Source organism: Marmota flaviventris, chromosome 16 (genome assembly GCF_047511675.1).
Source record: "Marmota flaviventris isolate mMarFla1 chromosome 16, mMarFla1.hap1, whole genome shotgun sequence".
Taxonomy (NCBI): domain Eukaryota; kingdom Metazoa; phylum Chordata; class Mammalia; order Rodentia; family Sciuridae; genus Marmota; species Marmota flaviventris.
Window position 1 is genome coordinate 71,492,496 of NC_092513.1, and position 11,913 is coordinate 71,504,408.

Below are 11,913 nucleotides of genomic sequence, written 5' to 3' on the forward strand. Positions count from 1 at the left end.
GGCACTCGATCGAGTTGAGAGCTCAACATCTTGCCCCACTGTTGGACTAATGGCTAGGGTGAGTAGGGGCGGGGGCACCGTGGGGCAGAGCCAAAGGGAGCAGGTTCTGGGATTCTGGCCAGAGCCACTTTGCAGTCTCACTGAAGCAGTCTTCCTGGGACATTGTCCCTCGCAAAAATCCCTCCTTTGCCTTTTGCTCCTTCAGCCCTTAGCAAAGCCTCTCCCCAAAGCTGGGGGCCCCATGACCATTCCTTATGGCTGTGCCCCATGACCAGACTGGTAGAGCATCGACAGCGAGAGTCTCAGGCACACAAATCCCTCCAACCAGAGACTTGTCCTTTTCAAGTTATCTAAGAACCCTCTGCCCCTCTCGCTCCTCTTCCTTTCCCAACTAATTATTTTCTTGAACGGATACATTTGAATCTGTTACCTTATAAGAATAATGCATATCAAAAATTTGTTTTTAACTTGAGCTAATACAAGCTGGGTGTGGTGGTGCACATCTGTAATCCCAGCAGCTCAGGAGGCTGAGACAGGAGGATCACGAGTTCAAGGCCAGCCTCAGCATTTTAGTGAGTCCCTAAGCAACTTAGCTCAAAGTAAAAAATAAAAAGGGTTGGAGATGTGGCTTAGTGGTTAAGCACCCGTGGGTTCAATCCCCAGTACCAAAAAAGAAAGAGAGAGAGAGAGAGAGATAGTACAGCAACCAAAGTGCCCTTTTATTATCTCCAAGTGGCATATATGGTTTATACCCTTCATGAACATTTTTAGATGCATATGCAGGAATGTGTAAATCTGTTTAAAAATAATTTCAAATTATTCATACTGCTCTATGTTTGCTTTTTTTCACTTAAAATTATATTTCACAGACAAGACTGTTTCTCTTGCCACAATAAGATCAGTTGACTGTGAGAAAATGACTCTTTTATAACTCTCTCAGCATGTTTTCTCTCTGTCCTTAATGGGTTTATTCTTTTCAAAGTCATGTGGATTAATTCCAGCGTGTCAAATAAATCTTTGGTTCTAAAATGACACGGTTAACAAAGACAAACAACTCATGTGCTCACAATTTTCCATCCAGTGACTTGTGAACATGTTCAAGGAGACTCCCTACCCAGCCAAGTCCTGCTCTAGAAAGGGCATAGCCAATGGGCGCCAGGGGCCTGGGAGCTGTTGGAGTCTCAGGTCTCTTCACCAGCCCATGAGCCAAAAAGAAATTACACAATAAAGCAAAGGAGAGAACCTGAGGCTTTGTTACCATAGCAGAAACTGCAAATTGCATCCCATGGTGACAGAACAGGACACCTTAGGACCCTGATCCTGAGTTTTCTTGGGCCCTGTTTTAGTGTTAAATGAAGTTGTATAACGTGAAGCACTTTGTAATCCTCTTTGAGTGCTGGGGATTGTATTATTGGTTTCATCACGGCTTTATGAAGCGGTTTTAGATGGGAGACATAAACTCTAGATCATGAAATGTTTGGTGTCCAGGTGGCCTCAGTCCTGAGATTATAAGTCTGCATAAAACATTTAAGGAAAAAAAACATCTCCGATCGGGACATATTAAGTGGCAAGAGAAAGAGTAGAGAGTGTTTTAAGTGCGTGTGGTTTGAGAGATCAGAGGCGGGAGGGTGAGGCAGGGATTTGGTGGAGGGGAGGTTCCCTTGAGGGTTGAATTTGATGTGACTGCTCTGGGGAGCTCGGGGCTTGGAGGGACACTGGTCCAGAGGCCACTGTGAAGGATTGTGGTGTCATGTGGTTGTGATCAGCACCCACAGTCGTGCTCACCGACTAAGGCATATCAGCCCCCACAGCGTGGTGGGTCTCACCAGTCACGGGAAGGCCTTCTGAGCAGGGATGGACTTCCTGGAGCAGGAGTAAATGGAACACTGCCTGAGTCCCCGGCCTGCTGGCCCGCCCCGAGAGTTTGGGGCTCGCCAGCCCTCACCATCCTATGAGCCAATTCTTGAACATTTGGTTACGGATTGCGGTTCTAGAAGAAAGGACGATGCGGTAACCGAGACAGGCAGACTGCCGTCCATAGAAACTCCTAACAAAATGCTAAGAGGCACATTCTGGGTGACTATGTATTCATACATTAGAACGCTTTTGTCCAACTAGACAGTACAGATTGTCTGGGTGCCCATAACTGTACTGGGCAAAGTGGGGCAAGGAAAAGAGGCACTTAGGGGCCAGGTGCAGTGGCCTGTAATCCCAGCGGCTCGGGAGGCTGAGGCAGGAGGATCATGAGTTCAAAGCCAGACTCAGCAATAGTGAGGCGCTAAGTGACTCAGCGAGACCCTGTCTCTAAATAAAATATAAAAAGGGCTGGGATGTGACTCAGTGGCCCAGAGCCCCCGAGTTCAATCCCTCGTCCCCCTGCCCTGCCACCAAAAAAAAAAAAAAAAAAAAAAAAGAGAGACACTTAGGGCTTTGCTCCCAGGCTGCAGTGACACAGTTGACCTGAACATTTTCTATGTTCTGAAAAACCCTTATCATCTGTAGCCACAGGGCTAAGATTTCTGAAAAAACAAATCCAGAGTCTCATCCTCTGAGTGGGTAAATGAAAAAGCAAACTGAACTCTCAGTCTCACTGGCTGTGGGCTGTTAAGGTGAAATCAGGAAAGAAGATTCTAAAATTTGGAGGATATAGGGGCACATCCTGATGGAGATCCCTAAATTCTGAATCCCTAAATTCTGCTGAGTCTTCTCTGCCAGGAGAAACAGTCCACCATTCCTGTATGAAGGGTTTCACTCTGATTTACCTGAGAGACCTGCAATGGCCTCCCCTTGGGTGGCTGCCCTGGAAGACACTGCTGATTCTCTTCAGTATCCACCCAACCAGCCCTGTTTCTAGACTTCATCTCCAGCAGCTCTGGAAAGGTGAGGTAGGAAGTGTGCCCCATGAGCTGGAGGAGCAGCTCAGGGGTGGAACTCATGCTCAGCATGTGTGAGGCCCTCCCTGGGTTCCGTCCCCAGCAACACACACACACACACACACACACACACACACACACACACGTGTTACCAAGAGGTAAACTACATTCCAAAAGAATAGCAGCACTATTTTTCCAATTTACCCAGAATGGGGAATAAAAGTAGGAATGGATGAAGCCCAGGAGGTCAGGAAAGAAGAAACAAAGATATGTTGATATGGGTCCATTAAGCAGAGATTTTTTTTTTCATCCAATATGGTGGCCTAAGGTGTTGGAAAGAGCCCTAGCTGCTTGTTGGTAGCTGAAACTTGGTACCTATGCTAAATAAGTGGGGTGCTGGAGCTGCTTTTGGAACACTAGAGACCCAAAGACCCAATGGGCTCAAGAACGTGGCGGGGGTGGTTTGCACAGGCAGCAACATGGGAACGCCAGCTCCAAAAGGGAGGGACCATGACTATTTGCTTCATTGTGTCCTTGAGCCCAGATCGGAGCTGTTGCTGAGGTGCCTGATCACCACCCGGAAGAATGAATACACAGACTATGAAATACTAAAATGCAGTATGAGGAAAGAGACCGTGGAGCCACTCAATGGAGTTTATTAACTTATTTAAAAATACAGAGATCATGAACATTTGTAAAATTCAGTGTGTACAGTCAAGTGGGCTTGGGAAATTCTCTCTCTCTCTCACACACACACACACACAATTACTAATACTTGAAGATCTGAGTTTTTTTCACCCCTATACTTTCAGATCAGTCAAAAGAAATGAATTTAGAAAACACACCTAGTTTCAAACTTCACAGGCCAAATACACAAGATAGAAATATGCATTGCTATGAAGGTTTCCAATTACTCCAAGGCCTTCACTCTTCTAATAAGAGGCCCAAGGGTTATAGCTGCACTCCCACGTGGGCAAACTGCTCCCTCATTGTTTGCTGAATTGTGCCAATCTCATCTTGCCTTACCTCCTTTGCTAGAAGTATAAGATATACTGGTAATAAGTTTGTGCTTCAAGTCTATTTGCATTTTTTGAAAAATGCTTTTAGAGGATAACTGAGGTTTGGAACTTTTCACGAGTTTAAAAAGTATTTGAAAGTTCTTTGAAAATGACAAAACTTTCACATATCTACAATTTAGCACCTTCATGTTTCCTTCGAGCCTCCCAGCGGTTCCAGGAACGTGTGGAGTGCGGAATGAGCCTGATGCTGCCGAGCAAGAAGAATCCTTTTTCAGAAGAAAATCAGAGCAAGTGTGGTAGATGGCTACAGACAAAGGCTACCAAAGGTTGCGTGGGACACAGGCCCCACTTGTTCCCCACCTCCCATTTCCTTCACGAAGCATGATGACCAGTTTAGTATTTTACCAGCTCACTGACATTTTCTTACTGGACTGGGAACACAGATATATAGATTCAGATTCACAGGTTTTAGATTATCTATCACTCCCCCACCACACACACTTATCCTGCAGAATACAGATATATTTTCTCTATTTTTTCCCTGGTAATAAAAATACACACTTCCTACAGAACAAGTTAGAGAAATAACCACCCATAATTGCCACAGAAATTTGGCATATTTCTTTCCTGTCTTTTAAATAAGCGAATGCTGTTTTCATACTTACTAGCATGTCCCTGACTATGAGCTGAGTCTGTTGTTTTCTTGAGTTTATTTTTAAGTCAGGGATTAGGTGGCTGAAGTCCAAGTTTGGCTTAGGGACTTCTGGCCTGTCCTTCCCTTGTGATCTCTCACCCATCTTCTAAGGCCGGAGGACTATTTTCGTAGCCTAGCCTAATCTCCTGTGGACCTTGAACACATTTCTCCATCTATTACCAAATACCTGAGATTATTAATCACAACTGTTATCTTTATTTTTGTGAACACTGGGTAGCCCCAGGTTTCCCAGGAGAGCTGTGTGGACGTCAGAGACGTAACAGAACAGAAACAAAACAGCCCTGGTAACCCCCTGGCCTGGTCCTTCCTGGGACTGCCATGTGGCCACATGGTCCTCACTGCAATTCAGGAAGGTTCAAGGAGCCACATGGCTTTCATCACAAAAGCACCTTGACTCAAAGGAAGGGAATCCTTTACTAGTATCTACAACACATGAATCTGTCTATTCACTTTTCTAGTAAGTAACTTACTTCTTTATGAAACAATTTGTCCTTCCAGATTATTAGTCAAATTTTATGATTCAAGAGTTGGGTAACTTCTGGAGTTCTAATGCATAGCAAAGTGACTGCAGTTAATAGTACTACACTGTGTTTCCAAACAGCTAGAAGAGATCTTTAAATTTTCTCAAAACAAAGAAATGATAAATATTGAGGTGACAGGTATGGGCTTGTTAGTCCAATTTGATAATTCCACCATGTACACATGTATCAAATTTGTATCTTATAAATATATACATTATATTTTCTTTGTTTTGGTACTGGAGATTGAACCCAAGGACACTTAACCACTGAGCCCTATCCCCAGTCCATTTTTATGTTATATTTAGAGACAGGGTCTAGCCGAGTTGCTGAAGCTGACTTTGAACTTGTGATCCTCCTGCCTCAGCTTCCTGAGCTGCTGGGATTACAGACATGTGCCATCATGCCTGGCTTAAATATATATATTATATGTCAAGTAAAAACAAAACTATAGAGCTGGGTTATACACAGTCAATGGGCAGCTGACATAAAATCTGTATTTTTTAGTGAAACACCAGAGGGCCACTCACCCTCCTTCATCTCTTTCCTAATGTACCACTGACACATTTTGACTTATGTCTTTGGAGCCCAATTACATTTTCCAACTAAATAAAATGTCAATGCATTACAAACAGAAGTTCCGCCTCTATATACTGAACTAAAATTTATTCTGTAAAGAAAGCTTTACACATTTTAAAAAATGAAAATTCAAAAGTCTTAGAATTAAACAATGAGTCTTCAATATCATGAAGCTGTTTATAACAGTAGTGAAAGTAGTGGTAACATTTTACCCTTGTAAAAATGTCACAGAATTCAAATCACAACTTGGATCCTCAATGATTCAAGTATTGTTTTATACATTAAAGGTTTGGTCAGTTTTGAGAGAGAATGCCTCTGGACATGCTGTCCTCAAGTCCTCCACTGTCCCCATCCGTCGGCTCACACAGTGGGATAGCTGGCTGCAGTGGCAATTCCACAATGGTTGTTCTTGTCTTTGGCCATTTTGACATAGCCATCTGCGCCCCATTCTGGACCCCAGCTGAAGGTTTTTCATTTTATTTAAAAAAAAAAGAAAAAGAAAAAGAAAAAAGATTAGCTTCATTAATAACAGCTGACACTTAGCAGTGTTTACATGTGACGGGGACACTGTTCTACATGCTATCACATCTGTGTCTGCTGGCTCCATATGCCACCCCACATTACATTTCAATAAAAGACAATTAGTTGTGAAAATAGACCCCAGCAATCTCTGAGGCCTCCAGGAGTGAAATGAGATGGCAGAGCATCAAATGGCAACAACAATCTTTCAGACTTAAAGAAACATCAGAGGCAAATGTTTACGTGCACTTTAAGAAAATTTTCAGAATTTGGAAATGCAATGTTACAAACATCTATTAATAACCCTAAAAGCTTGGTACAGAATCTTATAATAATAAAACATTAATATTTCTGTGTTCACTCTAAGGAGTAAGACTTCCAGGATCTTAACACGGAGCTTTTATGAAACTATATTCAAATACTAATTCTAACTAAGAATTCTAATTCCAATTTAAAATATAATAAGAGTTTTATACCTGTTCTTGACAAGCCAAAATTTCTTATTTGAATTTGCTTCAACACCGTAGCCAACCACCAGAACACCATGATCTAGGTCTTTGCTGCTGCATTCTGGATCATAATAAACTCCTGGGAGAATAAAATCCACACTGGAATGAGAGGCTCCAAGTGACATGTGACAGTGGCCCACCATGTCACCCATGGAAGGAAGGCATTTCTAAATTCTGTTGAACGTCATAAACATTCCAAATACTATAAAGAACTAAAATAGTATTTGCCAAAAAAACAGTAATGGCTGATAAGGGAAAAAAGTCGACCTCTACTCACCAGAAATCAACATAATTCTACAAGTCCAAAATATTTTCTAATTAATTTTTTTTCCAATATCTATTTTTTATTTATATTTTTTGTACTGGGGATTTGATTAAACCTGGGAGCACTTTTGTCACTGAGCTATATCCCTGGCTCTTTTTATTTTGAGATAGGGTCTTGCTAAGTTGTTTAGGCCTTACTAAATAGCTGAGATTACCCTCAAACTTGTGATCCTCCTGTCTCAGCTTTCCCTGGTATTACAGGTGTGTGCGACCAGGCCAGGTAGATCTATTGTTGTAAAGGCAAAGGTATTTCAAGCACTCATTTCCTGGTTTACACATCTATTAGCATAATCCTCTTCTACCCCTATGTCTAAAGAAATAGTACACATAAAATAACCGAAACACCCACATTTGAGCTACAAGGTTCTTTATACTTCTGCTTAAGGTAATAAAATCTTTTGGAAAAAGGTTTGACAATTGGAAAACAGGTAAATTAGATTTTACCTACTGACTGATTAGTATTCATTTAAAAATTTTGTGAATAAATAATCAAAATGCTTAGTTAATGCAAATGGAAACATTATCATGTTCAACACACTTAAAAATCCCAATGGTCCTAGAAAGGATTCCATACAGAAGATTCAATCAGGACAGTGTTTTCTGTTCTGCCTGAACTTGTGTAATGTAAGATGACAAACACCCACCTGATTTGTAGAACTGGAAGGATGCGTGTCCGGCGTCAATAGCAACAGAGATGGGCCCCACAGTGGCCACTGCGCTCATGAGGGCTTTCTCCCGCGGAGGGATGTCCACAAATCCAGTATCATTAGCAACTGCAAACTCAGGCTTGTACTTACAAGTTTCATCCTTTTAAAGTTAAAGGGAAGAGACTTGATTGCCACCATCTACCTTTGAGGGAACATGAATTCTAGGACCAGAACACTCAGCAATTTGCAAATTATGATTTAAGTCAGTACTGGTATACTGGTATAAACCACTCTAGGAAGTGAAATGCTTTTAGTCTATTTGAATCTTTAAAAGATTAGCTTATATTTTTAACGAGATCCCCTAGGTTGACTTGTCTTTAAATATTTTTTTTTTTTATTAAAGTGGAGAAAATTTACATTACATGGAAAATGGTTCACATATCCTCCATGTGACACAGAAGCAAGAAAAGCTAAACATTAACCATCCAGAGAACTGTGCAGAGGCTAATAATATCTAATGAAGGATGGTACTGACAATTTGCAGTTATAAATTGTACCATTTAAAATGTGAATTCTGATGGCGAAGTGGCACATGCCTGTAATCCCAGAGGCTCAGGAGGTTGAGACAGGAGGAACGCAAGTTCAAAGCCAGCCTCAGCAAAAGCGAGGCACTAAGCAACTCAGTGAGACCTTGTCTCAGAATAAAAACACAAAATAGGACTGGGGATGTGGCTCAGTGTTAAAGTACCCCTGAGTTCAATCCCTGGTACCCCCCTCCCAAATAAAATAAAATAAAAACATGAATTCCCAATAAAGTATTATCTCGGAAAACGGTTCCACTTGCTAGAAACAGAGCTGGAAGGACCCAGATGCTTCATTTTACCTGTGCTTCGTAAGGATAGGAGTCCTCTGAGTCCAGGCCTCCGTTGTCCTTGATGTACTGGAAGGCATTATCCATCAGCCCGCCATCACAGCCCAAATTGCCTTGAGGCCGAGAGCAGTCAACAAGGTTCTGCTCACTCAGCGAGATAAGTTTGCCAGTTTTCCGGAACATCTGTCCTTCCAGGGATCCAGTTGCGCTAAATGCCCAACAGGAACCACACTGACCCTGAAAAGGTAATCAAAAAGTAGACAATTTGCAAGACAAAGACTGACAACATGTTACATTTCTGAATATCCTTTAAAAAAACAGTGAACACAGAGCATACAGGACAGCAGCCCGGGGTGCTGCAAGGGTCCAGATGGGGGCAGAGAACTAAAATTAAAAAGTAAAAATAAAAAAGTGAATTACATGTTGCTTGTCAGGCTACGGAAACACGAGTGCCCCCTCCTGGCTCTCCTGTGGGAGAGGCAAAGTCTGCATCCGACATCATACCTGGTTCTTCACGGGAGTCACGTAGCCCTTTTCTCTCCAATCCACAGATTTGGGGCTCCCAAACAGCAGAGGTTCCCGAAACACTTTCCCCTGGCGCCGGTACTTCTGGATTTGAAAGCCATTCTTCAGCTGTTTGAATTCTTCATTGGTCTTCAAGGAAAGATAAATGAAATATTAAAAGAGTTAAAAAAAAAAAAAAAAGCTGAGCAGAGTGAAGTGCCCCCCCACAACACACGTACCATGTCCCCGAAGGCGTTCATGGCCATGGTGAAGCCATGCTTCCCCTGGCTGTACTCCCCATTGTGCTGCTCGATCATCCTCATGTTCTTCTCCCACACCGCTCGCCTCCATCCTTCTTCATTCTAGAAGCAAGCACAGCTGATAGTTTTTATTTCTATTTAAAACTCAACCCATCTCCCCAAGGGGACACCTGCTGGCATCCATGGAAGAGAAACCATGGCCGGGCAGGGCTTCCCACTCCTGTGAGCTGGTCTCCAGGCCCACACACCACTGAGTGCACCACAGGGCCCCCAGGTCACTGCCTGCTAAGAGCTGGCCTCTAGAAGCTTCTCTCTGGCCATAAACTGTGACCAGCGAGGACCAATTTCTGCAGGGTCCCCCTGGACAATTTCAATGTTACTCACCGTGCCATATAGTCTCTTGTGTGTGGCCTTCCACTGGTACCACTGTGTATCTAAGTTTTGATCAAATTTTGGAATAGCTGAGGCTATTCCCAAGCAAAGGGCAGCCAGGAAGAGTGGGAGATTCATGGTTCAGAAACCTAGGAAGGGAAAAGAAACACCTGATGAAACCAATTCTTTCAATAAGTTAAAGACACCATAATGGAGTAAAAGCATTAAATTGCCTTCCCAGGCATTAACACAAAAGCTGAAAAGGCTGAGGATGCAGGTGTAGAAAAATAAGGCAGGAATTTAAAAAAAAAAAAAAAAAAAAAGGTTATTTGGTCCAGCTAACAAAACAAAAAACAGCCTGACAAGTGTTACAATAGTGAGAAGTCACTGCTATTCCTAGAGTGTGATGACAATTCAGGTTTCGGTTAGTCTCACGATACCTTGTGGTTGGGACAACAACTAGGAAACAAGGAGATGGCTGGTCCAGGTTAAGGAGCGACAGTGCCTCGATCACCCAGGCAGAGCCTCCCAGCGAGGGCATCGGATCCCAGGAGGCCATCCCACACCGCCCTGCCGGCGGGTGCGCGCAGGTGGGCAGAGTCGGGATGAGCCGGGAGAACCGAACCCCGGGCTTCCTCCCCGGGCAGGCCGGCCGGGGCGCGCCGCCCGCTCCCCCTGCGCCCTCGCAGCCACGGCCAGCGGGAGTCATGGCGGCGCCGGGAGCGATGGCACCGCGACCCGGGAGCCGGGTCCAGCTGCCCGGGATGGCCCGGCCAGGCCCCGAGACGGCGCGGCCTGGGGCCACCCGGCCTCGGAACCTGTGCTCTCCGGGGCGCGACCGCCGAAAGCGCCGCACAACCCGGGACCCCTGACCGGTGGCTTCGGCCCCCTCCTCGGTTCCCCAACCGCCCTCCCCCGCTTCCCCGCCCCAAGGATGGCAGAGCTTTGGACAGACGCTCCAGTTCCCGGGGTCGCCCGCCTCTAGACCGCGTCCGCGGGGTCCCCTTCAGCCCCACCTCGCACCGCGCCGCGCAAGGCCGGGGGCGCTCACCTGGGCGGCCGCAGCTGCGCAGGCGCACTCCGCACACGCAGCTCCCCAGAGGTCGCCGAGGTCCGAGCATCTGGCCCAGCGGGCCTGTCTCGGACTTTAAAGCCCCAAGTCCGCGGCCTGCCTGGCCCCGCCCACGCCGCCTTCGCGCATTGCGATTGGCTCGGCCGGCCGCTGGGCGGGGCCTGCGGGCGCTCCGATTCCCTGCGCGTGACGCAGGCGGGTTCCTATCAGTCCCCGGGCGGGACGCGCCTCGCTGACCCCCGGGGACGTGGGCGACCCGAGGCAGAGGAGGGGCAGGAGCCGCCCCGGACCGGCTGAGATCAATCAAGTTCCCCGCCTTGTTGCTCTGGGCGGGTGGCTCGTGAAAAGAAACCTAAAGCAGGCTCTGCGGATTTGCATCCTAACCCCACTTTTCCTTTGGACCCGCAGTTTGGGAGTTAAAGTGTCCTGCAGGGTCCAGAGCCGGTCTACGCTGGTGGTGCCGGTGTAATCCGGGCCGGTGGAGGAACGCGGAGCCCCGGGCAGACGCGTTCTTTCCCAGCTTCTGGGTGGGCTGCGACAGGATTTTAGAAGAATCTGGTAGCGAGAGCAATTTTCAACAGGCGAGGTCCCAATCCTAGGAGCGAAAAGGGACTATTGGAGGGAATGGGTCTCTTGCGACGGAGTGGCATTCGTTCTGGGATTTTTTTCCCCCTCCAGCCTTTCTGAAGCCCACTGGAAATTATTTGCAGAGAAATTTTAATAAGGAGAGAAGCGGTTGGGAAGGATGAAAACGACTTTTATTAACTGCTCCCCGGATTATGTTTTCCTCACACTTGAAATTTAATTCAATTAATTCATTTAGAAATATTTAATATGAGGGTCGAGGTTGCACAGTTTGAGGAAAAGATGCAGATGGAGAAAATCCATATTTATAGATAATGAGAACATAAGGAAATTAACTCAGCAATGTTTCCAGATTTTAATATATAAAAGACCTATTCATTGTAGGAAATATATTTTAGATAATAGACATCCCTTGTTCTCCCCCATAACCTTTTTCCTAGGTGTGTGTTTTCTAAAAAAACGGAGTCATGTGGGGCACGGTGGCCCACGCTTATAATCTTATGACTCCGAGGCCGAGGAATTTAGCAAAGCTTCACGAATTTAGCG

The 11,913-nt window shown here is 45.2% G+C and overlaps 1 protein-coding gene across 1 annotated transcript; it reads right to left on the reverse strand.

The window, feature by feature from the left end:
* Positions 1-3,513: 3,513 nt before the first annotated feature.
* Ctsv (cathepsin V) lies at positions 3,514-10,869 on the reverse strand. Its single transcript, XM_027955815.2, has 8 exons — positions 10,762-10,869; positions 9,723-9,859; positions 9,318-9,440; positions 9,079-9,228; positions 8,587-8,811; positions 7,701-7,863; positions 6,700-6,811; positions 3,514-6,164 (listed from the first exon to the last, which is right to left on the reverse strand). Exons 2-8 carry the CDS (start codon positions 9,846-9,848, stop codon positions 6,065-6,067), a joined length of 999 nt encoding a protein of 332 aa, XP_027811616.1. The 5' UTR covers positions 9,849-9,859; positions 10,762-10,869; the 3' UTR covers positions 3,514-6,064.
* Between the last annotated feature and the right edge of the window lie 1,044 nt (positions 10,870-11,913).

Bases quoted from the DNA above. Each gene is read 5' to 3' on its own strand.
- Ctsv (XM_027955815.2), bottom strand. From the start codon at position 9,848: ATGAATCTCCCACTCTTCCTGGCTGCCCTTTGCTTGGGAATAGCCTCA. The intron at 9,229-9,317 runs GTACGTGTGTTG...CTTTCCTTGAAG, and splicing joins TGAACGCCTTCGGGGACATG to ACCAATGAAGAATTCAAACA. The intron at 7,864-8,586 runs GTAAAATGAAGC...TAACTTTAAAAG, and splicing joins CCTATCCTTACGAAGCACAG to GATGAAACTTGTAAGTACAA.